The 27,878-nt window shown below is 41.0% G+C and overlaps 2 protein-coding genes and 1 pseudogene across 2 annotated transcripts; all 3 read left to right on the forward strand.

Annotated features, from left to right (window-relative positions):
- Positions 1-846: 846 nt before the first annotated feature.
- LOC120379874 (olfactory receptor 10A7-like) lies at positions 847-17,563 on the forward strand. The gene is made up of 2 exons (XM_039497391.1): positions 847-902; positions 16,591-17,563. Exon 2 carries the CDS (start codon positions 16,628-16,630, stop codon positions 17,561-17,563), a length of 936 nt encoding a protein of 311 aa, XP_039353325.1. The 5' UTR covers positions 847-902; positions 16,591-16,627.
- On the forward strand, positions 6,048-7,016 carry LOC120379873 (olfactory receptor 6C4-like). The gene has a single exon (XM_039497390.1). It carries the CDS (start codon positions 6,048-6,050, stop codon positions 7,014-7,016), a length of 969 nt encoding a protein of 322 aa, XP_039353324.1.
- Positions 17,564-22,476: 4,913 nt separating the features above from the next.
- LOC120379875 lies at positions 22,477-23,807 on the forward strand (annotated as a pseudogene).
- Positions 23,808-27,878: the final 4,071 nt, after the last annotated feature.

Here is a 27,878-nt window from a genome sequence, read left to right on the forward strand (position 1 = left end):
TAGGAGCTATGGATATCAAAAGATGTTTTGTGAGAGGTGTTGATCATTGAAGCAGTGGAGATATGTCTTCAGGTTTTGCATCTGTTCTGGCAGGCTTTGGGATGCTTTGAGTTGATGGGTATTCGTCTGTGGTGAGCTTTGTGTTGGTGGGTCCCGGTCTGTGTGGAGTTTGTTTCTGATGATAATCTTGGAGAGTTTGGGAGCTTGTGTGAAGGCCACAAGAGGGGGTTCAGGAAAGAATTTTTTCAGGACATGGCTGGAGGAGGTTTTATTTCTGTATTGAAGCAGATTCACTCTGGGTATTTGGGTGAACCATTTCATGGTGTTTATCTACTTCTCTGGTAAAGTGTCCTTCTTTGCTGTGTGGAAGTAGAGAAAAGGATAAAGGGAATTTGAACACAGATATCTTGGTTTCTAGGAATAGAGCAAGAGTCAGGCTAACAAAGACAGGCTGACACTGACTCTAATAATGAGAGACTTGAAGGCAGGGCCTAGGCAGGTGGAAAGCAAGAAAGCGAATAGGAAAAGACTGCAAGAGATACTGTTTTGACCTTGTGTTAGATAAGAATGGAATGTAGACTGTGGAAGAATTAATGAGAAAAGTGAGATATCAGGAAGAAAATGTATAACAAAATGCAGCTGTTGCTCATGCTTGTATGTAAAGAAAGGTTTAAAAGCTTGCCTAATTGTTTATCTAAAGGAGATCTGCCCATGTGTACTCTCCCGTGCATATTGCCATTGCTTGAAATAAAGTTGCCTCTGGCTTGTTGCTCCAAACTCAGAGTGAGGACTTTGTTTTCCTCCACAATTTGATGCCATGACTTGGATGGCAACACTCGGCTGAGACAGCAACAAACTACTCTGGACTGTTCCCCGGCAAACCCCAGGGTGCCATAATAGAGGTAAGAGAGCTTTTGAAATCTTGACTGGGGTGATGCAGGAGGACTGCCCGTGGGGCCGTCTGTCCCTTTGGGCCTTACGCCATCTATACTTATTGATTTTGCAACAAAATCAGATGCAGAGGGGTTCTGAGGAATTTGTTGCTTCCCTCAAGTAAGGTTAGTCATTGCAATTCTGAGAAATAGTTTTTGTCGCCCTCAAGCAGGCTAGTTATTGTGGTTCTGAGGTTCTGAATAATTTAATGCACAGGTGCTGAGGGGTTTTTACCACCTCAAATAAGGGAAAAGTTGTATTGAGCCCGGACATAATGAATTAAGGTTATTGTTAAATGAGATATGGGGAATGAATGTGTGTGTATGAATGAATGAAGGAGGAGTATGAGCCACTGACCAGGTCTAATACTAAGCTGACTCCAGGCACCCCAGGGCTACCCCATGTGGGAGTTTTGAAAGCAAAGGGGGTTAGCTGAACCTTGTGACCCTGCGGAGAGTTTTCCCTTACTTATGAGCTGCTGACCAGGTCCAGACTTAAGCTGCTAGTCGGTGGAACCCATGGCCCAGTGGACTCTTCCCCAGGGATACGGGAGAGTGAGAATTTTCTCTAGTTTTTGAGCTGCTGACCTAGTGGACAGGGTGCCCTCCCTGTGTGTGTGTGTGTGTGTGTGTGTGTGTGTGTGTGTGTGTGTGTGTGTGTGTGTGTGTGTGTGTGTGTAACTCTTCCCTAGTTCGTGAGCCACTAGCAGACAGGGCATTCTCCTGGTGTCTGGAAAATGGGGGTGGAACAGTCTAAGAATTCCCCCATACCATCAAATGGCACCTTGCATATTACATGTATGTGCACTATGGCCCAAGGACCCGGAGGTATTTAGAGAATTGGAATTTTTACACACGTGATAATCCATCCAAACAATTCCCACTAGAAGGTACCTTCGATCTAGATAAAATCATATACCTCAGAGAAACCCTTACATCACCAAAAGCCTCTGACAAACAGTGGGAGCAATTTGTCTAATTTGGTGGGAGGAAGCTACAAAGAAACTCCATGAGTCTTGAGTGCGGAGTCTGAAGGACTCCCAGAAAAAATTAAAGACTCAAGTGCAGGATTTAAAAACAAAATGTAAAACATCCGGATGCCTCCCGACACAAACCACTTCATCAACCCCCTTGGCTCCTTTATATCCCCAATTAGTTAAGGCTGAAGGAAAAGGAACGGGTTAATTTGAAAATTCAGCTTGGCCTAGAGATAAAGAGAAAGCTGCTCTGCCTTCAAGGTCAAGAATCAACACCATCTACCTTGCTCTGCATGCCAAGCTCCAAAAAAACCCAGCTGGCTGTGAAAAATATAAACAGAGGCGAAACAAAGGCAACACCAAGTTACAGGACTGAGATTACATTTGCAAAGTTTAGCTGTCCAGTGAGACCCAACAGTCTGCCTTTGCGACCCTGGAGCCAGTGTGGTGTGGGGATGCTGAAGAAGCCACAGGTGACCGGCCTGGACTGGAGTACTGAGCAAAGGTCTCTGAAAGGGATGCCCCAAGAGACCCCAGGGTGGAAAAACAAAACAAATGCAGAAGCAAGTTGGAGATTTTTTGCAGCGTACCTCTGTACAACCTATGCATAGGATAATCTCCTGCCCGCCCCCTCTCTCTCACTCTCTCTCTCTCTCTCTCCTACCCCCGGGCCTGGCCAGCCTGGGCAGTATGTTTGTGAGTAAAAAATAAAAGAAAGGTTGAGGTGGGTCTACCCCGAGTCGTAGCAGGACCGGGCAATAAGAGGAGTTGGGGAAAAGGGAAGAGATGTGTACCTGACAGCTAGAAAAAAAATTGAACAGTTAAAATGCCAATTGGCCATGCATTCTGTCCAGGTGGTAAGCCTCACAGGGGAGGACTCAGGTAGCCTTGTGAGTGAGAATGTTTAAGAACAGGATCAGGAGGGGTGGGGGTTAGTTGAGAAGATCACCCTCTTTGCTAAATTGGTAGTGGAACAAAGCCTGTGCCCATGGAAGGGATAGTGCAGCAAAGAAAAAAGGATTGGGCCCAGACAGGCAGGCAGAGAAGGAAAAAAATGGAAAATCGGTTGGAAGCCCTGAGGGCATGGTGGCAGGACTAAGGGAGAGCAGTAAATATAGGCCTGGGGAATTTAAACCCCTGGAACAATAATTTGAATGGTAAAATCTGAGTTGATTGGGGTGTCGTTTTGGAAAAATAAGCAAGTGATTTAAGGAAAAAAGTAAGAAGTTAACTAGGTAGTTGCTGGAGGGAATTATCAGTTGGATTTTGTAAAAAAAAATAATAACATGCCATGGAGACATACTTGGAGATTTTCAGGGTGGATGTGCAGATGCTCACAGTGCTCTTTCCAAGTATACAGACTGATTGGAGGGGTGTGGGCTCCCACATACTGAATCGTGCCGGGTCAGTGGGGAGGATGCATGTGGGACTGGATAATTCACTGAGACATTTGGAAAATTAAACCACCTGGTCTGCCTAGTCGATTTATAGTCAGTGCTCCTGGAATAACACCCGACATTTGGACAATGATAGGGAGTGAATGGACACATGGCCGTGAGAACCCCCACAGCTTCAGTGTGTACATAAACTGAAGCCCGGAGAAGTTGTCACTGTTTATGACAACATCCGTTGGGAGGGTATGGGACAAGGAACTACCCTGACAGGACACCTGCTTTTCCAAGCTAATGATAGCTGTGTGTATGTTAAGACCACCACTTTTCAGGACATACATTTTAATCTCACCACTGCTGCAGGCAATAATATCATTTGTTGGCCTGTGGATAGAATTTTACAATCAGCCCCTTAGGTTCCAGATACCCTTTAATTGAACTGCCTTAGTACCTGATTGGTTCCAAAATTTGCTTTTACTCCTACCAGAGGTCCAGAAAATCTCTGAATTACAAGGGCAATTCATATGTTCCAAAATATATATCAAATTGAAAAGTATGCTTTTAATACAGCCTATAGAGTGTCTACTTCATGTACTAATTATGATGTGTTGTGTTTTGTGACTAAGGTTATATAACAACCCCATCATATTATTATAATAGGAATGTTAATGCTTTTATTGTTGTTGTTTAGTTTAGGGTTAGGTTATTGTTGTTGTAAAGGATGTAATAATAATAATACCTTTTATGGTCATACTAACCATGCATTGTTATTGCATCCAACCAAAACCCATGAGGCTGAAATATTTGATCTAGAATCAGAAATACAAGGTTTGATGAACATGGAGGTTTAAGATTGATAGTTGTGCTGGAAGCACACAAGGGGGCAGTGTGGAAGTAGAGAAAAGGATAAAGGGCATTTAAATGCAGATATCTTAGTTTCCAGGAATAGAACAAGAGTCAGGCTAACAAAGTCAGGCTGACACTGACTCTAATAATGAGAGACTTGAAGGCAGGGCCTAGGTGGGTGGAAAGCGAGAAAGTGAATGGGAACAGACTGCAAGAGATACTGTTTTGACCTTGTGTTAGATAAGAATGGAATATAGACTGTGGCAGAAATTAATGAGAAAAGTGAGATATCAGGAAGAAAATGTATAACAAAATGCAGCTGTTGCTCATGATTGTATGTAATGAAAGGTTTAAAAGCTTGCCTAATTGTTTATCTAAAGGAGATCTGCCCATATGTACTCTCCAGTGCATATTGCAATTGCTCGAAATAAAGTTGCCTCTGGCTTGTTGCTCCAAACTCAGAGTGAGGACTTTGTTTTCCTCCACACATGAATGCAGTTTAATGTGCTAAGATTCACTCTCTCCTTGGAGTATATTCTGAGGTGTTTGGGTGCCTGTCTGTAGACAACAGATTTCTTGGTGTGTTTCAGGTATGTTCACAGATCCAGATCCAGATCCACTCCAAGCCCCCAGTAGCAGGTGTACTGCTGTAGCGTTTTAAGTGTAGTTGTACCCTCAGATACTACCATGATGGAGGCTATTCAAGTATCACTGTAGACTATTTAAGGAAATGTATGCACTGTGATTCTTCACAGTGATTTACAAATGACACTTAAATCAACCTCACATTATTTGGGCTATAAGACAAGTAAGTCAATGTTCTTATACTCAATTTTTTGGTAGCCAGAACTTCCAGTGAGGACCCTTGCTTTTGAGTATCTCAATTTCTGCATCACCAATTTGAGCCATCTTGGCTGATTTCAAAAGATCTTAGTCTTGAGATGACTTTGCTTATATGCTCAAGTGACTTTCTCTGTGTGACAGAAAATAAAGTATCTCCAAATATTGCTCCAGTCTCCAAAATCTTTCTGAGCAAGTGGCAAGCTGGCTCTTTGCTTTTATTTATCACAGAAAAGTGAAATCATTTGAACTGCTCCCCAGCTAACAGTGTGAATCAACGCAGCTAATGGAGTCAATGTACCATCTCCTTACTTGGTGTAAATAGGTGTAGCTCCATTGAAGTCAACATGACCTAGTGTATATCAGCCATAGCTCCAATGGAGTCAGTGGTCAGATCCCTGGCTGGTATATAATGACAAGGCTCCACTTATGTCAGTGTAACACTGTTTGATGATTTATCCCATTTTTTTAAATTATGGTTTTAGTTCAGAAGCAAAATTTTCCTTTGTATTACACAAGCATAGCTGAGAAACCATTTTTTTAAAGCAATGCGGACTGGAAGCAAGAGACTATAAAATATCCTATGTTCTAAAACTGAGTCTCTCTGTATCTCCGGTGATGAGATTTTTTAATCTATATTGGCCCATTGACTTCAGGAGAGTTTTGTGCAGATCTTTTACTGGTTATAAAGTATTTAATAAAGCATTAAGTGTTAGAATCTGCCATATTCTCTCCCCAGATCCATGTCAATGGATTGCTGTGGTACAATGACTGGGTAAGAAATTTTCATTATGCACTCAGTAGATACCAGCTTATAAATTAAGTGAGTTGAATTAAAAAGTTGCAAAGTGTTTCAGAAAATAAAAATTGCTGAGCTCTATAAAGTAACTGTCCATCCCCCTACCTCACCATTTGAACATTTCATCAACTGGTTGTGGAAAGGTTTTGCCTGTTGATTTAATTATCAATAGCCAGGATTAGACGTTTATAAGCTCTTTATGTGTGTGTGTATATTTGCAAAAGATTGAGAATTATTCCTCTTTTGGTTTCCAAGGGCATCAATGAGAAACCAAACCCAGGTGCCAGAGTTCGTTCTGTGGGGACTCACCAGAATCCCTGAGCTGCAACAACTCCTCTTCTGGGTGCTTTTCTTAGCCTACATGTTGACTTTAATGGGGAACATCCTCATCATCATCATCACCTGCACTGACTACCACCTCCACAGCCCTATGTACTTCTTCCTCCGGAACTTGTCCTTCTCAGAGATCTGCTTAACCACAGTTGTCGTCCCCAGGTTGCTGACAGACCTTAGGACAGAGAGGAGAACAATATCTTTTGCTGCTTGCCTCTCACAGTATTTTTTCCACTTCTTATTTGGGGGTACAGAAATTTTCCTGCTGACAGCCATGTCATTTGACCGCTATGTGGCCATATGCTGCCCCCTTCTGTATACGTCCATCATGAGCCAAAGGCTGTGCTTCCTGCTGGTTATTTTCTCCTGGCTGGGAGGTCTTCTCCTCATCCTTACACCTATTTTCCTGACCAGCCAGCTCTCATTCTGCAAATCCAACGTAATCAATCACTTCTTCTGTGACTATACCTCCCTGATGCAGATCTCCTGCGGGGACAAGAATCTCCTGGAGCTTATCCATTTCCTGCTGGCTTTCTTCATCCTGTTCAGCACCTTATTGCTAATATTAGTGTCCTATGCCTACATCCTCATCACCATTATGCAGATCCCCTCTGCCAAAGGGCGCCAACGGGCTTTCTCCACCTGCTCCTCCCATCTCATTGTCATCTCCATCTGCTTTGGCAGCTGCATTCTCATGTATGTCAGGCCCATTCAGGACGAAGACCTGGACCTGAACAAAGGCCTCGCCATCATCAACACTGTGCTTGTCCCCTTGCTGAACCCTTTTATTTACACACTACGGAACCAGCAGGTGAAGGAAGCGCTGAGAGAAGTGGCAAGAAAGACATTTTCTCCCAAGGATGTGAGAGTGTCCATGCAGTGCAGAAATAACAATTAATTAAAAGAAGCAGTGAAATGAAAATGGTCCAATTCTTTATTTTCTATCCACTGTGGTTATTCTGTCAGGAGGTGATCCAGTGTCCTTGTAGGAGACACTATGTAGCACAGCTGTCATGGCCTCTTGGAAGGGGATTTTTACCCTTGTACGTAGGGAGGGGAGGGCCAGTGGGATAATCCACTCCTGGAACTGGTGGGAAATGATTTTTTTCTGACATGAATAATTTTGATTCAAATATTCTCTGCACATGTTTGAAGGTTTTTCAGGTATCCATTGAAAAACTGAAACATGAAAGTTTGGCAGGGAGAAGAGGTTTGTTTGTTTTCAGCAGGTAAGCAAGTGAAAGAGAAATTTATTTTAACAAGTCAAAATGTAAACTGGTTTTCAGTTTGCGGCAGCCAAGAATTGGGTGTTCTTTCACAACATTTTGATGGAAATTTTTCTCCAGGCTTATTTTCTCCTCAGTCCTTCCCCTCTGACACTTCAGAGAGCTGACAGATTGTTCTTCTGCAGGAATACCCCATGTGGGGTAACTCTGTAACCAATCTGCACCCTAGAGATGAAGTTAGGGAATGAGGGGTAGCTCAGTTGTTTGAGCATTGGTCTGCTAAACCCAGGGTGGGGAGTTCAAACCTGGATTAGTACTTAGGGAGCTGGGGCAAAAACAGTACTTGGTCCTGGTAGTGAAGGCAGTGGGCTGGACTTGATGACCTTTCAGGGTCCCTTCCAGCTCTGTGAGATGGGTTAAAATCTCCATGTTCTTCCATTCCCCTCCACATTTTTCCAAAAGCTCTGCTGTAGAAATTATTTGGGGGAAGTTCTCTGGCCTGTGTTATACAGGAGGTCAGACTAGATGATCACAATGGTGTAGGCCTGTCTTGACATTGGTAACTTGCCTCATTTCTAAGTGGGTATGATTGGAGTCAGGATGTCATGCTAGCTAAGATAAGCTGCAACACCCTGATGCTAACAGACAAGACAAGACAAACCGGGAGTGTAAAGATCAGGTTCCACATGAAGAGCACATGGACAGAGCATCTTAGGGCAGGTCTACACTACGGGGGAAAATCGATATAAGATACGCAACTTCAGCTACGTGAATAATGTAGCTGAAGTCGAAATATCTTATATTGAATTACTTACCATCCTCACGGCACGGGATTGACGTCCGCGGCTCCCCATGTCGACTCCGCTACCACCGTTCGCGTTGGTGGAGTTACGGAGTCGACATGAGCGTGTTCGGGGATCGATATATCGCATCTAGATGAGACGCGATATATCGATCCCCGAGAAATCGATTGCTACCCGCCGATACGGCGGGTAGTGAAGACGTACCCTTATACAGTGAATGGTTCCAGCAAAGTAGCCAAACTGAACCAGAAATGTGTGGTGTAATGTACAGCAAATTGAATGAAACGTGTAAATTAATGTAAAGGAAGAGGTTTTCTGTGTAACTTTGGATGTGTGGTACGCCCAATACTCATCCCTACACTTGATTTTGATCACCTCAGAGTAGCTTTGCTGTATGCCAGATAAAGGAACCTGAGTGATGAAATCTGGAGTTGAACCGAGTGTTTTGGATCCCAGAGAACTGGATGAAGTGTTCTCCCAGAAGTGGACAAGGTGTTCTGGATAGGCTAAGTGGAAAAGGTCCCAGAGGGAATCCCACAAAAAGGTCCCTTTTGACTTGGAATCTATGAGTTCTTGCCTAATCAAGTTACTTAGGCTGGGTTCAAGGGGAACATGTGATGATTAAGGAGGAGATTGTCAAAGCTGAATAATTGCAGTGTTGCTGTAGCAGTGCTGAACCCCGAATATGAGAGAGACAGGGTGGGTGAGGTAATATCTTTTACTGGTGTTAATTGCCCATGTGACTTTAAGTTTCCTCCTGCAACATGAATTTACTCCTTACTGTCCCACTGTGTATTTAGCTGTAACACTGTGAGAAATTTCCCCATACCGGAAGAAGAGCTCTGTGAAGTGTGAAAGCTTGTCCCTTCTACCAACAGAAGTTGGTCCAATGAAAGATATAACCTCACCCAACTTGTCCCTCTCAAAGCGGGATAAGGTATTTGGGGAATGTGGCAGCCCATAGGTGGTTTTAAAAATCTGAGTGTGGAGGAGCAAAAGAAGTTCACATCTCCAAACTGTTTCCTGGGTAAACACCAGAGGTGGTGAAAAGTGGGTATTTTCCATGAAAAATGATGATTGGAATTAAAAAAACAAAACAAAACATTTTTTTCTAACCAAAAAACCCCAAATGCATTGTGGATTTTTTCTAATTTTGCAATGAAAAACAAAAACTAGAAAATATTTTGCTTTTTGTTTAAAAAACCCTGCACAAAACACAGCTACAAGAGGAGGTGCTGCTGCCCCACTCTACCAACCCAATCCAGTGCTTACAGCCCTCACCAAGGGTGTGTGAGACCCAAGTTTGAATCCCCACTCTTCTGGGAATTGAATCTAGATCTCCTGTCTCAGAATCCCAATCACTAAGCTATTGGGGATTCTAAGGCAGACTTTTCTCACTCTCTCCTGTCAGAGCTGTTTCATGTTGTCTAACATACTTAAACAATCATTGGAGCAGGAACTTGAGTCTTTTACACCCCAGCTGAGTGCGTGAAACACCAGGCTATATAGCCCAGCCTCACAGAGACAAATGACGCTGGCCTAGGCAGCACCAAAAGATTCTGTGGGACTTGGAGTGAGTCACCTCCCTTTCTTTGGCCAGTTTGGGACTGCGATGAGGTAATGCTCACATGACTCTGAAGTGGGGGGGGCAAAGCCAGAGGGGAAGAAGGGACATGATAAAAGGGAAGACATTTGCCCTGCTCTTCCTCTCTCTTCCACCTACATCTACAGACACCACACCAAGAGACTGCAGTGCTGATCAAAGAGGAGAGCCTGGTTGAAGGGATACCAGCCAGCCTGTGGTGAGAAGCATCTAAGTTTGTAAGGACATTGATAAGATCATCTTAGAATGTGTTTTGCTTTTATTTCATTTGAGCAAATCTGACTTGTTATGCTTTGACTTATAATTTATTAAAATGTATCTTTGTAGGTAATAAATCTGTTTGTTTATTCTACCTGAAGCAGCACATTTGATTTGAAGTGTGTCAGAGACTCCCTCTGGGATAACAAGCCTGGTACATGTCAATTTCTTTGCTAAATTGATTAACTCATATAAGCTTGCAGTGTCCAAAGGGCATAACTGGACACTGAAAGACGGAGGTTCCTAGGGTTGTGTCTGGGACCGGACATATTGGCTAGTGTAATTCAGTTGCACAATCCAAGGAGCAGTTTACATGCCAGAGGCTGTGCGTGAACAGCCCAGGGGTGAGGGTTCTCACAGCAGAGCAGAGTAAGTCTGACTCCCAGAATCAAGGATTGGAGTGACCTAGCAGATCACTGGTCCAGATAACACCAGAGGGGAACATCAGAGAGAGAGAGAGAGAGAGAGAGAGAGGAATCAGCCCCATTGATTCCAATGGAGTTTCTCCTGATTTACATCAGGGTGAAAGAGAGGGGAATCAGCTTACTTCTGATTTGCACCAGTGCAAGTGAGAACAAAGTTAAACAAATGCCATTGTATTTAATTTCTATTTTGGATCAGTCTGATTTCTTACTTTGTTTTCCAGATGAGATTCAGAAGCAACTAACCTGGAGCTTGCCAGCAGAGAAGGACTTCAGAGTCACCCCTGACATGCATTAAAATAGGCCAGACTTTAGCTGGTCCTTCTGCTGATTTTAATGGAGTTATGCCAATTTACACCAGCTAAATATGTGGTTTGTTTCTGTGACCATTGCAAATCTTAAGGATGAACCTGACTGAACTGGGTATCATCTTGTAGGAATCTTTAGCAGAGTCTGCAAACAATGAAGGAGTTTTATTCACTAGGTTTTCAAACATATCATATGCACCACACTCAGTTTCATCATTTTCGGTTCCATGAATGAGGGATTATGAAGATCAGAATTCACTCATGAGGGGTAGGAGAATTTCCATCATTTTCTGTTAATGCCATGAGCTGTTAAGCTTCCATTCCTGCATCAGTACATAATACTCATGAGGAGCTCCAGCTGGCAGCCAGATGATTATTTATAGATTCATAGATTCATATATTCTAAGGCCAGAAGGACAATTGTGATCACCTAGTCTGACCTCCTATATAACACAGGCCAGAGAACTGCCCCAAATTAATTCTTAGAGCAGATCTTTTAGTAAAAAACATCCAATCTTAATTTAAAAATTACCAGTGATGGGGAATCTGCTATGAACTTTTGTAAATTGTTCCAATGATTAAGAACATAAGAACAGCCAGATTGGGTCAGAACAATGGTCAGTAGTAATGGCCTCGATAGCATTCATCACCAGGCATTTTTGACAGGTTTCCATGCCCCTTTTAGGGCTTATGTCCCACCTTCCCATTTCTATTCACTTTTTTTTTACCCTGTTCTTACCAAACAGGCTCTACCTTAGTAAATTCCCTTTTTAAACCTAGTTTTTAATGCTTTAAAATGATTTTTTTCTTAACCTAAATTGGTATTGAATAGTTTCAATGCTTTTTTATCCTGTGCTTACCAAAAAGGTTTTGCCTTAGTAAATTCCCTTTTTAAACCTAGTTTTCAATATTATTTAACTTTTTTCTTAACCCACCCTGATATTTAATACACCTTTTACATTTATCTCAAAAATTTCTTTTCTTTAATTGCCTACCAAACTAAGCCTTTACCGTCATCTCTCCTTACTCAAACTCACTAAAAATCTCTCTTCTTTCAAACTAACTAACCAACCCTTTAAAAACAAAAATCTTTCTATTCTTTCATAAGTTGCCTTTACCAGCCTCTTTTATTCAATAACTTACCTCTCTTCTTTCAAATTTCCTTTTCTGTAAACCTTACTCAAACTTTCTTTTTTCATCTTTAAACTCTCTCGCACTCTTCTTTCAACCTTTTTCTCTCCATGTACCCAAGCACAAATATACACAACACTTCCCCTAGTCAAACACATACACACACATATTTTTTCAAAATGGCTGATGGCGCCACACTTCGGCGCCAACGGAAATGGGGTGGGAAGGCGGGACATAAGCCCTAAAACAGGTGTGGAAACCTGTCAAAAATGCATGGTGAGGAATGCTATTGAGGCCATTACTACTATGGTCCATCTACCCCAGTAACCTGGCTTCCAACAGTGGCCAGTGGCAGGTGCTTCTGAGAGAATGAACAGAACGAGTAATCATCAAGTGATTCTATCCTTTAATGGTTAATTATTCTCACCATTAAAAAAGATCCAGAGAACTCTGAATCAGTGCCTTATCCACTTCATTATTTACTAACAAAAATAAATATCACCTAAACATATCTGAAATACACCACTATTTTTAGATTTCTGTTGTCTGTGGCCACCATATGGGCAAACAGATGTAGGCCTCAGGCCTGACAAATGCAAATCAGATAGCCAAACCCCTCTCCCTTCAGTCCCTTTCCTTCTGCATAAAAAAAGGTAATAGTCCAAATTCAGCACGGTTGAATGGATACAATACCAGATAGTTCAATTTAGCCTAGTGATTATGATATTAAAAGTTTTACAACTTTTATAAGTCTTGTGTTTTTATGTTTGCTCAATCAGACACAATCTGCAGCTTGGAGAACAGCAACACAAGTGGCACAAGGCTTCACTGCTGTTGTGTCACTGTAGCGTGATCTTGCAATCGTAAACCAGATACTTTTCTCACTTCCCAGGATGAAAAATTCACGGAGCTCTGTTAGCTGGGGTCTGTTGGTATTACTGAGAGCAGATTGGAGGCCTTTCATCACAAGGCTTTCTTGTTTGGTTTTGATATGGTTGAAGAATGCTTGAGGGACTGGTTCCCTTGACTATAACTAACACCATTAAAATACCCCTGCCTGATACCTACAAAGTCCCATGGAGTCAGTGCAGTTTCCCTCATAGAAGCAGGTAAGGAATTACTGTTTTTCACAGGATCCATAGTCAATAAGGTAATTTGCTAAAGAATGGTGCACTATCAGAAACGCTATCCTGGTCATTTGTTGGCCGCCATCTGACTCTGCTGTGTTAGCGGTTCTGATACACTTATTCATGTCGAGTAGCCTCTTTACTCCTCCATCAGCTTCAGTGGAGCTTCTTGTGAAGTAAGGCACTCTTCACGAAGAATAAGGTCCAGTAGGAACAGTTCTGCTTTTCGTTTCACTGGCTTAAACCAGGATCTAACTGAAATGACATCCCCGGAGGATGAAGACACATCTTATGGGCCCATTTATAAATATTAATACATGATTAGATGTTTTAATAAAAAAGTTAATCAATTGTTTTAGATGGCTATAGAGTCCAACAAGTTGCTCAGAAGAATGAGGATAACTAGATAACTAGAGATCAATTCCATTTTGTGAAGACGTTTGAGGTTTCCCCCAAAAAAATTCATTTGGTTTTGGCACAAAACCCAAACTTTTTGAAAGATTTTATTAAACAGAATTTTGTTGAAATATCTCTTTTTGGTTCTTCCTCTCTCTCTCTCTCTGTGACATTTTTCAGTGATAAAAGTGTCATTTAAATCAATAAGTCGCAATGAAACTTTTTGGTTTCCACAAAATCATCAAGAAATGTTTAATCAAAAATGTTCCGAGCAGTGCTACTTATAAATCAGCTGCAACATTTTATTGTGTTTATAGCCACCTGTAACTCACGCTACCTAGCCGGAATATGCTTATGACAGACACCAATCATTCACAAAACCTTTACAAATAATTGCTAAATGGAAAGCTTACTGTACAGTGTAACCAAAAAAGTGTGAGATTCTTGTGCTTGTGTAACACAATATTAGTACTGGATTTAATATACAGTCTTTACAAAGAGGGAAAAGAAGGGATGGAGTGTGTTATCTTTGTCTGAATACTCATCTTGCATAAGTCTCTCTCTCCCTCTCTCCCTCTCTCTCTCTTCTTTCTTTATACTGCACCTCTCTCCATACTATGCAAGTGCTTTATAGAGATGTGTCCTAAATGGCCAAAGAATTGGTTTGCCTTTCCATCTGATGTTGGCTACTGCCACTGGGAGAGAAAAGGGAAGCTTTGTCCAACAATATGATATTATGTCTGGTTCAGCCTTTCCCAATCTGCAGTAAGGTTGCCCAGCATATCTTACTGTACAAGCAGAGAACCATGACTGCAGCCTGAAACTGAGAACAATCACCTCCCAGGAATCATTGACATATGAATCCTGTGCTCTATGATCTGCACCGGCTGCCTATTGGTTTCTAAGTTGATTTTAAAATTTTGGTCTTGACCTATAAAACCCTAAATGGCCTTGGAGCCGCTTGTGTAAGAGATGTCTTTATTCCTATGACATACGTCCAGAGTTGGAGTCATGGAAGGTTCCTGAATGAACATAAGAAAGAGAGAGGGGACGTCTAGTATAGCTGGTTAAAATGTTTTTTTGACAAAATGAAATTTCATCAAAATATGATGTTTTGTCAAAACTGAAATGTTTTACTGGGAAGTATCAGTTTCCACAAAAGGGTTTGTCCACACTGGAGCTGTAATTTCCATCTCGGGTAGACAAACTTGTGCTAGCTCTGATCAGCCTAGCATGCTAAAAATAGAAGTGTAGACACAATGGCATGAGAAAGGTGTACCTGCTTGGGAGTCTAGGTATGTACTCAGATAGCTAGTCCCTCATGCCACCACTTTAGCTTGCTAGCTTGAACAGAGTTAGCATGTGTATGTCTCCTTGAGATGAAAAAAATGCCTTCCAGCACCACTATAGACAAACTCAAAATGTTAATTGGGAAGGTTTTTATGGTCCAGAGGTCTCTGTCCCTTCAAAGAGGGATCCAGATTGATACACTCAGGTTTTCATTCTGAAAATGGACATTCTGACACAATTCTGTTTCCTGAAAACATTTCAGTGTTTTTATTTTCAGCCCAATGCAGAGAGAAAATAAATGTTGAACCCTCAAAAGTTGCCATGAAATGAAATTCTTATCTTCCAGTCTGATCTAATGGCTGGCTTGACATTCTCCATTGGAATCCCTTCCTCCCCTGGTTCATAACAATCCCAATTTATCACCCTTCAAGCCACAGGACACTGTTCACCTTTTGTCTCTTGCCCATAGAGAAATGAATGTTGGATTGGGCTGAGCTGCAGTATTGTGGGACTATGGTGAGGAGGTCTCTCGATTAACTCTTGTTATGTTTATGCTGTTGCTGGGTTGATCGAATTGATCTGGGAGACCTATTGAGTCTCTGTGTTTATTAGCAGGGCTGGCCTTTATATTTGTAAGTAGGGATTTTCAACAGAAAATCAATTTTTTGATGAATCAATGATTTTCACAGGAAGTGTCAGTTTCCCTCAAACTTTTGCAATTTTTTTTCAGAAAACCCCCAAAAATCAGCCAAAAACTGGAAAAACTGGGGTTTTCAGATGAAAGGATTTTTATTTTGTTTTTTATTTTTGGAAGTTTTCAACTAGAAATGTTTAGTTTTTGACCGTTTTGAGCTGAAAATGTGTGGACTATTATAATAATAAATATAGTGGTAATAATAGTACATAATTCCACTAGAGATGGTTGAAAAATGGAATTTCCATTACATGGGAAATTCCAACATTGCAAAATTTGTTTTCATTCTTAATTGGAATAAAGAGTCAAAATTTCACCATTTTCCATAGAATGGGAAAGTTAAATCAAACATTTTTATTTCATTGAAATGAAAGCTTTAGACATTATTGAAACAAAATCGGAAAGTCAAAATCATTCATTTAGACTTTTTACCATTAAAAACTTGTTAAAATCAATACATTTCTGTGAAATGTTTCCATGCTGATGAAAATATATCTTCCGATGGAGAGCTGCCCTATTGAAAAAAAACTCAGCCAACTAATTTTCACCGTTTAGGACGAAAGCTAAGAAATAAAAGTACATTTGTAATATAATATTGTTTTCCTGCACAAAACTGAAGTAAATGTATCATAATTTGGAGTCTTTGCATTAAAATTGAGAGTTTATCCTAAAGTTCTCCTCCAGCTGACCTGCAACTTGTTGGTGTTGATGCAGGAATCATTGGATGAAATTCTCTGTCCTGTGTTATGATCCCAGTGTTGTTTTCTAACCTTAACGTCTATCATGACGTGAATTTTTGGTAACACTTTTTTAATGTTTTCCAACATTTCTTATTACATAAGACATATGTGAATAAACATCAGGACTGTAGAAGAAATGAAAATAAGAAAAAATAATTTCTTATTTTCATATTAGGATGGAATTTTTCAAAGAAGCATAAGAGAGTCATGCACTTGAAATGCAATGGAAGTCAAGTGCCTAACTCCCTTAGGTTACTTTGAAAATCCCAGGCTTACTAGTTATTTTTATGGATCAGTTTTGTCTTCCTCAATCATCAGGATTTAAGAAGATGACATTACTCAGGCTAGTGAAACCTTTCTCCTTATGTCCTATCAATCAATACTGTAACCATAACACAGCGCCCAATTAGGAGCCCACAGATTCATTGAATTTAATGGGAACTTGAGGTAATGTTGGTTACTATCTTTGTACAGGTACAAAGCTAATGCTGAGGAGACCACAACTTAAAGGATGAGAGGGAATCACACAGATGCCTTCAGGTTCATTCTCCTAGGATTCTCTGACCATCCCCAGCTGCGCCTGCTATTCTTCTCCATGTTCCTCGTGACCTACATGGTGACCCTCACTGGGAACCTTCTTATCTTTACCATCACCATGGCAGATGCTGCTCTTCACACCCCCATGTATTTTTTTCTCAGGGTCCTGTCCGTCCTGGAGATCTGCTACACCTCAGTCACAGTCCCCAAGATGTTGGTGAACCTCCTGTCTGGGGATAAAAGCATCTCCTTCCTTGGCTGTGCCATGCAGATGTATTTCTTTGTGGCCTTAGGGGGTGTGGAATGCTTTCTACTGTCTGTCATGGCTTATGACCGATACGTGGCCATATGCCACCCTCTGCATTATCCGAGCATCATGAACCACACAAAGTGCATGGGGCTGGCCTCTGGCTCATGGCTCAGTGGTCTGGTTGGATCACTGGGCCACGTTATAATCATATTCAACTTGCATTTCTGTATCTCCCATGAAATCAACCACTTCTTCTGTGACATCACCCCAGTGCTGAAGCTGACTTGTGGCATCACCTTCCTGAATAAAGTGATTATCTTCACCATTCTCCTGATTTTCATCCCCTTGCCCTTCATCCTCATCCTGGTCTCCTACCTACTCATCATCTTCACCATCCTGAAGATACCATCAGTTCAGGGCAGGTATAAAGCTTTCTCCACCTGTTCCTCCCATCTCATTGTGGTGACTCTCTTCTATGGAACAGGAATCATTAACTATCTGCACCCTAGTTCTACTTCTGTGTCAGGGATGGGGAAAATACTTTCTCTTTCCTACTCTGTCATCACTCCCATGTTGAACCCCATTACGTATAGCCTGAGGAACAAGGAAGTGAGAGATGCTCTGAAGAGAACAATCACCAGGAAATGTTTTCTTAACTAAAGAAAATTACTTTACTATCAATATTATTCTGGAAAATGAGTAGTGTGTAAAGGGCTCAGGGACTGACCTGGTATTTATATAACAGGCCTAAGGAATTGAATTCCCAACAGAGCCTTACTTTTGTAGCTGTGTTGGGTTGTCCCAGGATATGAGAGAGACAAGGTCAGGAAGAAGGTCTTTTATTGGACCAAACTTTTGTTGGTGGAAGAAAAAAGCTTTTGAGCTTCAGATTTCCTTAGGTATGGAGAAGGTAACGCGAGTGTCCAACCTAAATACATGCTGTAGAAGACCACATAAAATGCAGTGGGCTGCAATTACAGGACAAAGGAGGGTTAGTAGGCAGCAGGGTGTGTGACAAATTGTTGTAATGGGCCATAAAATCAGTCTCTGTGAAGTCCATGTTTTCTAGTGTTCAGCAGACCTATGAATTTAAATTCATCTTGTATTTAGCTTGGACACTTGGGTTACCTTGTCTAGTCCTCAAGAAGAGCTCTGCGTAGCTCAAAAGCTTGTCTCTCTCACGAACAGAAGTTGGTCCAGTAAAAGATATTACCTCACCCATCTTGTCTTTCTGAATGATAATACGACAATAAAGATAACTTTATTATAAACATAATTCTAACAACTCTATATTGATGCAACCACACAAACTTCGGTAGCTTTTGATTTTCAGATAATCCTGTGGGAAGACTGCCACAGAGAGCAGACTGGAGAATGCTATTTATTTTTTAATGAGAAATTAAAAAAAAAGTTCCTTACAATTTACCACATGCCCCCAGCACCCAATTTTTAAGTAAAGCTGAAATTGGGAAAAATGCTTTTGAAAAATATTTTCCTTAAAAAAGTCTTTATATTGTGTTTTCACTAATTATTTTTGTTTTTAAAAATCATTTTCACTTTAAATGATTTTCAGTAAATGTTCCCATTTTTGAAAACCAAAACCTGAACTTTGTTAGTGAAAATGAAAATTTTACTGTTTTTTTTTAATTAAGCTTCCAGTTTTTCTATGGAAAACCAGAACATTTTGATCAAATGAAAATTTTCTGTGAACATTTTTGGTTCCATCAAAAATTTTCATGTGAAAAAAAAGAGCGTGATGAATAAATTTTACCACCTCTACTCCCAACACCTATAAAATGTTGTCTAGATGAAATTACTATAAGGTAGATGTAGTAGGAAGAGAGACTGAGACATAAGCCCTTATATTAGAGGCCTGGAATGAGTCAGGACCTGCTCACAGAATCTGGCAAGAACAGGGCTGATATTGCAGAAATACACATTCCTAAGAAGTGCTAGTTACAGAGTACTTACGTAAACACATCCTGATATTAAGTGGTACCAGAACATCCCGTTATCAAGGAGGGTACAAAAACATTTCCCAAGGATAACAGGAACATATTGTCTCCTTATCCACTTTCTCCACATCACTCATGATTTTATATACCTCTATCATATCCCCCCTTAGTCTCCTTTTTTCCAAGCTGAAGAGTCCTAGCCTCTTTAATCTTTCCTTGTATGAAACCCTCTCCAAACCCCTAATCATTTTAGTTGCCCTTTTCTGAACCTTTTCTAGTGCTAGAATATCTTTTTTGAGGTGAGGAGACCACATCTGTACACAGTATTCAAGATGTGGGCGAACCATGGATTTATATAAGGGCAATACTATATTCTCTGTCTTGTTCTCTATCCCCTTTTTAATGATTCCTAACATCCTGTTTGCTTTTTTGACCACCTCTGCACACTGCGTGGACATCTTCAGAGAACTATCCACAATGATTCCAAGATCTTTTTCCTGACTCGTTGTAGCTAAATTAGCCCCCATCATATTGTATGTATAGTTGGGGTTATTTTTTCCAATGTGCATTACTTTACATTTATCCAAATTAAATTTCATTTGCCATTTTGTTGCCCAGTCTCTTAGTTTTGTGAGATCTTTTTGAAGTTCTTCACAAAGATCTCACAAAACTAAGTGAATGCATCCGATGAAGTGGGTATTCACCCACGAAAGCTCATGCTCCAAAATGTCTGTTAGTCTATAAGATGCCACAGGACTCTGTTGCAGGAGCACACTGACCCTTCCTAAAAGATAACTTCAGTATGACAGTACATAATAAAGATGTTTTGACTGAACCAAGGAGGCAGTAACTAACTATGTTCAAGGGGCAGTACTAACTTGTTTCTTTTGTGATGTAAAAATGTATTTCAAATGTATTGTCTAGCCTAGGGAGGAATAGAAAGTTCCAGTGTTCACTGAGCTGGTCCATTGTTACGGGCACACATGTATTAGTGGTCTGGTAGAGTCTGCAGCATACTAATACCATGCTTCATTGACAATTAACCTGGCCGTGTGCCTTCATCCCTTAAAAGATCATGTGGTCATTGGGTGGTTTGCTCAAGTTCTGCCATGCCATCTGTCTGTGCAGGGCTGGGGTGGCACACAAAGGGAACACACACATGCAGCATAACATCTATCAACGTCTAACCACAGTGGGTACACAAATGATTGACTATACTCAAAGAGTAGTTATCAATGATTCTCTGTCCAACTGGGAGGGTATATCTAGTGGGATATGTAGGGTTCAATCCTTGGTCTGGTATAGTCAATATTTTCATTAGTGACTTGGATAGTGGAGTGGAGACTATGTTTATAAAATTTGCAGATGACATGAAGCTGCAAGGCATTGCAAGGTCTTTGGAAGACAGGATTACAATTCAAAACAACTTTGAAAAATTAAAGGACAGGTTTGAAATCAACAAGATGAAATTCAATAAAGAAAAGTGCAAAGTACTACACTTAGCAAAATGGGGAATAACTGGAGAGGTGGTAGTAGTGCTGACACAGATCTGGAGGTTCCAATGGATCACAAATTGAATATGAGCCAACAATGCAATGTAGTTATGAAAAAGTTAACTATCATTCTGGGGTGCATAATTGACAGGGGTGTACGTAAGATTTGGGAGGTAAACATCCTGCTTTCCTGGACACTGGTGAGATCTCAGCTGGAATACTGTGCCACTTTATGGTCACCACACTTTAGGAAAGATGTGGATGAATTGGAGACAGTTCCAAGGAAAGCAACAAACATGATAAAATGTTTAAAACACTTGTCCTAGGAGGAAAGGTTTAAAAAAATGGACATGTTCCGTCTTGAGAAAAGAAAACAGAGGGGGGACCTGATAACACTCTTCAAATATATTAAGGGCTGTCATAAAGCCAATGGTGATCAATTGCTTTCCGTGTCTACTAAAGGCAGGACAAGAGGTAATGGGCTTAATCTGTAGCAAGGCAGATTGAGGTTAAATATTAGGAAAAGCTTTCTAACTGTAAGGGTAGTTCAGCGCTGGAACAAGTGACCTAGGGAGGCTGTGGAATCCCCATCACTGGAGGTTTTTTCAGCACAGTTTGGACAAACACCTGTCAGGGAGGGTCTAGAGCTACTTGATCCTGTTTGTGGGGGGCGGGGGCTGGACTTGATGATCTTTCTAGGTTTCTTTCAGCCCTATATTGAGACACACAACAAAAAACAAGTGTTCTGTATTTCATCACCGATTTGGATTGCTTGTTTCAATGCTGAAAGGTCAGACCATGGTGAAAAACTCTAAATTTATGAGCTGTGTTGAGTTACTCTCTATTAAGCTGATGTACATGAAAATCATGCCACTTGGTTACATATTTAGAACACGTTTTGTTCCTTTGGTATTGGAGTGTAAAATGATCATGGTGTCATTTCCCAAGGGTACATCTAGCATGATTAAAAGACCTGTGCCTGTACACAGGGACCATGCAAAGTCAGTGAAGATTTTTCTCTGTGATCCAGAGGAAGGTAAGGAATATTGTATTTTGGGGAACCCAAGCAAATGATAGTTATGGGTAACACTTTCAAAAGCACCTGATGTAATTAAGCACCCATTTCCCATTGATTTTCAATGAAAGCCAGTGATTCAGTGATTTACAAACCACAGTCAATTTCAGGAAGACTGTCATTATGTAGATGCCGTTCCATCATCTATGTCTGAATGTCACACATTGTTATAGGGTCGCTGATGCAGAACAATCTTCATTTACTAGTAAAAAGTGAAGGTACTTATATTCTTTCTTTCTTTCTTTCTTTCTTTCTTTCTTTCTTTCTTTCTTTCTTTCTTTCTTATAAAAAAAGGAACTCATCACATAACCCTGGATCTCCTTGACATAAGTGGCTAGCAAATGCAATTTCTGATCTTTCCCCATGCTGAAGCTAGGAGGGACGATAGTTGGAGGAGGATGAAAATGACATGCAGGGAACCATATTGTGTGGAAACTAGGGACGGAACTGACAAATGGACCTGATTCCTGTGCTGAAGCCAGGAGATGGGGGAATTAACAATAGTAACTCTCTGCCTTTATATCTACCTACTCTGACAGAGTATCTCACTATCTTTTACAATATATATTTTTCTATAATATCTAGATGCCTTACAAAGAAATAACTTCCACAGTTGGAAAATGAACTAATTTCATCCCTACTCCCCAGCAGCAATTTAACTAAGAGAAGAATGTTCTTTCCTCTTCAAAAAAAAAAAAAAAACAGGAGTACTTGTGGCACCTTAAAGACTAACAAATTTATTTAAGCATGAGCTTTCGTGAGCTAAAGCTCACTTCTTCAGACAGTTGCTATTGAACAAGGTAAGGTAAGAACTGATCCAAGTAATTTATCAGGCACATTTTGTCTCTTTTTCTTCTTAAGCAGTATCTGTGAGCAGACCATGCTTTCCTGGAGTGGCTTTATGACTTAAATGTGTTAAATGAATGTGTAAATGAATTATTTTATTTGGATGACTCACTCTGACAGGGCCTGATTCCCATTTACACAATAGTTTAATAGATTCAGAGTTTAAGGCCATTATGATCCCCTACAGTTTTTGCAGGTGCCAGTATGGATGATGACTATAAGAAAGATGACCACCATTTTGCATTATTGATAATAGAAGGTAAACTGCCCTGAGTCAAGATGGCTTTAATGATCAAATGTAGCCCAGAAAGGGCACAGGGGAAGATTCAGGCTGAGGGGAGGGGAGACAAGCAAGGGGATGGGGAAAGAAAGGGACAGGATGGAGCTCCCTGCTTGTATAAGTTATCTAAGCAGCTTTGCTGTTTTTCCCTACCTGTCACTACATTCAGAAATCTGTACTATATTGGCTTCTATCTTTCCTCAGGAATAAATACTGTCCCGAGGAACTCAGAGCCCAAATGGCAGGAAGGAATCACACTGTTGTCACTCAGTTCATTCTCCTGGGGCTTTCTGACCTTCCAGAGATACAGGCTTTATTCTTCCTGGTGTTTCTAGCTACCTACGTGATCACTCTGACTGGAAATCTTCTCATATTCACCCTGACATTAGCTGATGCTGCCCTCCACACCCCCATGTATTTCTTCCTCATGAACCTGTCCTTTCTGGAGATCTGCTACACCTCGGTCACCCTGCCCAAGATGCTGGCAAACCTCCTCTTGGAAGATAAAACTATCTCCTTCACTGGCTGTGCTGTGCAGATGTATTTCTTTCTATTTCTAGGGGGCACAGAATGTTTTCTTTTGGGGGCGATGGCTTATGACCGCTATGTTGCGATATGCTACCCCTTACGCTATATGCACATTATGAACAATACCAGATGCTCAGAGATGGCTGCTGTGTCATGGATCAGTGGTCTCCTCACGTCCTTGGGACACACCTCAGTCATATTCAGCTTGCCTTTTTGTGGATCCAATGAAATTAATCATTTCTTCTGTGACATCCCCCCAGTATTGAAGCTGGCCTGTGGGGTCACTTACCTGAATGAAATCGCTGTCTTTATGGTTGCCCTGCTATTCATAACATTTCCCTTTGTGTTGATTCTGGTCTCCTACCTTCTCATCCTCCTGACCATCCTGAAGATGCCCTCGGCTCAGAGTAGGCATAAAGCCTTCTCCACCTGTTCCTCACATCTTCTGGTGGTGACATTGTTCTACGGGACAGGGATTGTCACGTATCTGCGCCCTAATTCTGCATATGCACCAGTTACCAACAAGCTGCTCTCTCTCTTCTACACAGTCATTACCCCCATGTTCAACCCCCTTATCTACAGCCTGAGAAACAAGGAGGTGAAGGAGGCTCTCAGGAGAACAATGGCCAGAAATTGCTTTCTTAAAGGAAACAAATGTATCACAATTATGGGGCCAGGTCCTCAAAGAGTACAAATAGATTTGTGTTTACAACACCTGAGGGTCTGACCCATAATTCAGAAAGGTCAGCAATGATTGAGAAATTTTCAAACGAAGGGGATTACAGAGTGTGCTTGCACAAAGCCTGTAGATGCAATGATGAAGATATAGAGATGAGGGCTATACAGTCGGTATCAGTCCTTTACATGTCTGCTTTGTCCAAGACAGGATTAAGAGACATCCCTCTTGATAAAACCAGTAGAGCTGGGGGTTAACATTTTTCTGCTAAAATGTTTCTCCCCGTGCCAATTGGAAATGGCATTTCTTTTAAAGAGAAATTTTCACTCCCACCCAAAAATATTTTTTTTTGGGGGGGGGCAGTAGGAAGTTGGTGGAAAAGCCTAAAATATGGAAATGTTTCTCTTTCCTGTAACCAAGTTGCAAAATATCAAAATCTACAATAAATAAATATATTTTTCGGTTGCCGAAAGTACAACAACAAAAAATGTATTTTAGAGTTTTCAGTTTCTCAATAAAAAAATTAAAACAATTCTTGAACAAAAAGGTTATTTTTGGTATTTCCCACAGAATCTCTCCCTCCTTCTCTGCAATAAATATATACAATTTGTGACCAACTCTTGAAAGCTGGCAACAGAGATAGGGAGCTAGAAAGCCAGCGAAAACCATAGGATATGTCTGTGTCCCGCAGTCTCAATAAAGAATCTTTTCTACTGTGGAGTTCATTATGGTGGGAGGAAGTTTTGGGCAGAAGAGGGTATGAAGGAGGTGGAAGATGCTTGTAATATGTAATGAATAAAATATGTACATCTCTGCATTAGGTTGTTATTGCATTGTTTGCTAGATAGTTATTAAGGGTTAAATCAGAAACATGCACAAGAAAGGAGGTCACAGCCCAGATAGGAATTGCTCAGCAACACTCTACATTTATTTTCTATGATATGTTATCTCTGCCTAATAGGTTGCGTAAACTGGTTTGACCATGCTAAAGAGGCACAGGGACTACTGAGACAAACCCACTTCCCAGAAGTGGGGGTGTCTGGTTAAGTCAAGTGAAGTCATGATTATTAATAGCCACTCAGCCATAGGCAAATGCACCAATAGCAAAAGATATTAAAATAAGACTTAAAACCTAACTCCAGTATTTTAAAATATTAATATATATCTAAAACCAACATAAACCATTATATTATATATTATCACCATGCTACTTGCTTTTTCTTTATTTTAGTGGCTCACCATGCAAAACAGGCAACCACTTGGATCTCAGATATATTGCCAGTTCCTAGTAAATATTCCATTTTCTGAGCAGTCGAAGAAAAAGGGACAAAAACATGGAAAGCCATTTGATCTCAAGTGGCAATACAAAGTACAATCCAAAAAAAATGCAGTAGGTCTTCCACCTGCCCAGAGCCTAATGGACAGAAGTAGTTACATTTCTCAGTGTCTGTATATCATAAGCTGATCGCATAGATTGAAAACAGAGAGCTGTAACTTGACTTTAACAAAGCTTTTGATATAGTCTCCTGCAGTATTCTTCCCAACAAGTTAAAGAAGCATGGGCTGGATGAATGGACTATAAGATGGATAGAAAGCTGGCTAGATCGTCGGGCTCAAGGGGTAGTGATCAATAGCTCCATGTCTAGCTGGCAGCCGGTATCAAGCGGAGTGCCCCAAGGGTCAGTCCTGGGGCCAGTTTTGTTCAATATCTTCATTAATGATTTGGAGGATGGCATGGATTGCACCCTCAGCAAGTTTGCAGGTGACACTAAACAGGAAAGAGTGTAGATACGCTGGAGGGTAGGGATAGATACAGCGGGACCTAGACAAATTAGAGGATTGGGCCAAAAGAAATCAGATGAGGTTCAACAAGGACAAGTGCAGAATCCTGCACTTAGGACAGAAGAATCCCATGCACTGCTACAGACTAGGGACTGAGTGGCTAGGCAGCAGTTCTGCAGAAAAGGACCTAGGGGTTACAGTGGATGAGAAGCTGCATATGAGTCAGCAGTGTGCCTTGTTGCCAAGAAGGCTAATGGCATTTTGGGCTGTATAAGTAGGAGCAATGCCAGCAGATTGAGGGACATGATCATTCCCCTCTATTTGGCATTGGTGAGGTCTCATCTGGAGTACTGTGTCCCCCACACTACAAGAAGGATGAGGAAAAATTGGAGAGTTCAGCAGAGGGCAACAAAAATGATTAGGGGGCTGGAGCACATGACTTATGAGGAGAGGCTGAGGGAACTAGGGATTGTTTAGTCTGCATAAGAGAAGAATGAGAGGGGATTTGATAGCTGCTTTCAACCACCTGAAAGGCAGTTCCAAAGAGGATGGCTCTAAACTGTTCTCAGTGGTACCAGATGACAGAACAAGGAGTAATGGTCTCAAGTTCCAGTGAAGGAGGTTTAGGTTGTATATTAGGAAAAACTTTTTCATTAGGACAGCAGTAAAGCACTGGAATGGGTTACCTAGGGAGGTGGTGAAATCTCCTTCCTTAGAGGTTTTTAAGGTCAGGCTTGACAAAGCCCTGGCTGGGATGACTTAGTTGAGGATTGTTCCTGCTTTGAGCAGGGGGTTGGACTAGATGACATTCTGTCCCTTTAAACCCTGATATTCAATGTTTCTAAGGGAATGAGGCATCTCTCATTTAATTTCATATAGTTACTGGTTATTGTTATGACTGTGAGAATTAGAAGGAAGAGAAGATGATCGTGCTACATTTTATTTTTTTCTCATCTTCATTTTGTCTCTAATCCTGATATTTATTCCCATATGTTTTGTGCAAATAAGAAATTGCCTCCTACTGGAAGGAATGAGACCTGCTCTGTGTGTGTGTGTGTGTGTGTGTGTGTGTGTGTGTGTGTGTGTGTGTGCACATGCACACACACACTGCCCCCGTCAGGGGAAAGATATTTTCTTGATGTGTCTGGATGTCTCATTTCTGTACCTGTGAGGAGTGGGGAGAGAGGTGGGATTGGGAAATCAGAGAGTTGTAAATAAGCAAAGACTCATAGCCACAAAGGGTTCACATGAGCAATTCCATCAGGGACCATAGGAATAAACACAAGCGTTTACACATGAATGTCCTGAATCTGGCTGGTGCTGGTAGCGCAATGTTCCCATTGTGGTTAGTGGGAGATGAAGGCCCTCCATCCAGCTACTCACAGGATAGGACCTTCTTATCTGTTGGGTTTATTTTTAAAGCTGAAGGATAAATGACAATTTATCTTTATAAGATACCTAATTAAACCCAAAGTATTTAAGGGAACCTGTCTCTGGAGACTCAGAAAACAGCTGAAATACCTGTAATCTACCCAGATCTCCATTCACAGCAGACGCAGGAGTGCTGCCTGGATGTAGAGGTAAATCTGTGGTGGTTTGAATTTCATCTGAGGGTTTGATATTCAGGGATCTGTTCTGCTCTGCTCCTGGTTAGACCGATTCAACCTTGCTAGGGTTGTCCTAGTCACCCGTGTAACTGGGAGGAGAACACGGGACATTTCATTGAGAATGAAACACACTGAAATCAATGACAAAGCCTCAGCCTCTGCTCTTAGTTATTCGAGGGTGTTGCGTGTTCTGAGTCAATGAACTGGGATTATTTAATCAAAGATTTATCAGTCAGAGATTAGTACAGCACAAAACAAAAGGGAAGTTACATTACCACCCTTGATGTAAGATCAAGAGCTGGATCTGTGTCTCTTCTTCACTGTAACTGGAAGGACACCCACATCCCATACCTGTGTCATTATATAGGTCATCCAAACAAAGAAAACCTCTTTGCTGAAAGAAACACACATTCTGATCTCATTTCTATACATTCTAGGTTTACCTGATTTATGTGTGAAGGCATAATTATTTACAGCTCAGAGGACTAACCCTTCTTCAAGATAATATCTTTCAATGGGTCTTTCTTCTCTCATAATCATTCTTCCCTATCTGATGTAATGATATGTTAGCATTTTATCTGTGTGTGTGTGTTTTAAGGGGATGGTTCCCATGAATATCTGGAGGTTTATAGAGATAGAGACACTATGGATTATTATATTCAGTCTAAAGCACAGAATTCCTGAACAGGGTTACATATCAGCCAGGGAGCAGTGTTCTGTGCCTTAGAATTCA

The sequence above is a fragment of the Mauremys reevesii genome, linkage group 13 (genome assembly GCF_016161935.1).
Source record: "Mauremys reevesii isolate NIE-2019 linkage group 13, ASM1616193v1, whole genome shotgun sequence".
Lineage (NCBI taxonomy): Eukaryota > Metazoa > Chordata > Testudines > Geoemydidae > Mauremys > Mauremys reevesii.

Excerpts from the sequence above, each read along its gene's own strand:
- LOC120379873 (XM_039497390.1), top strand. The coding sequence starts at position 6,048 with ATGAGAAACCAAACCCAGGTGCCAGAGTTCGTTCTGTGGGGACTCACC.
- LOC120379874 (XM_039497391.1), top strand. The coding sequence starts at position 16,628 with ATGAGAGGGAATCACACAGATGCCTTCAGGTTCATTCTCCTAGGATTC.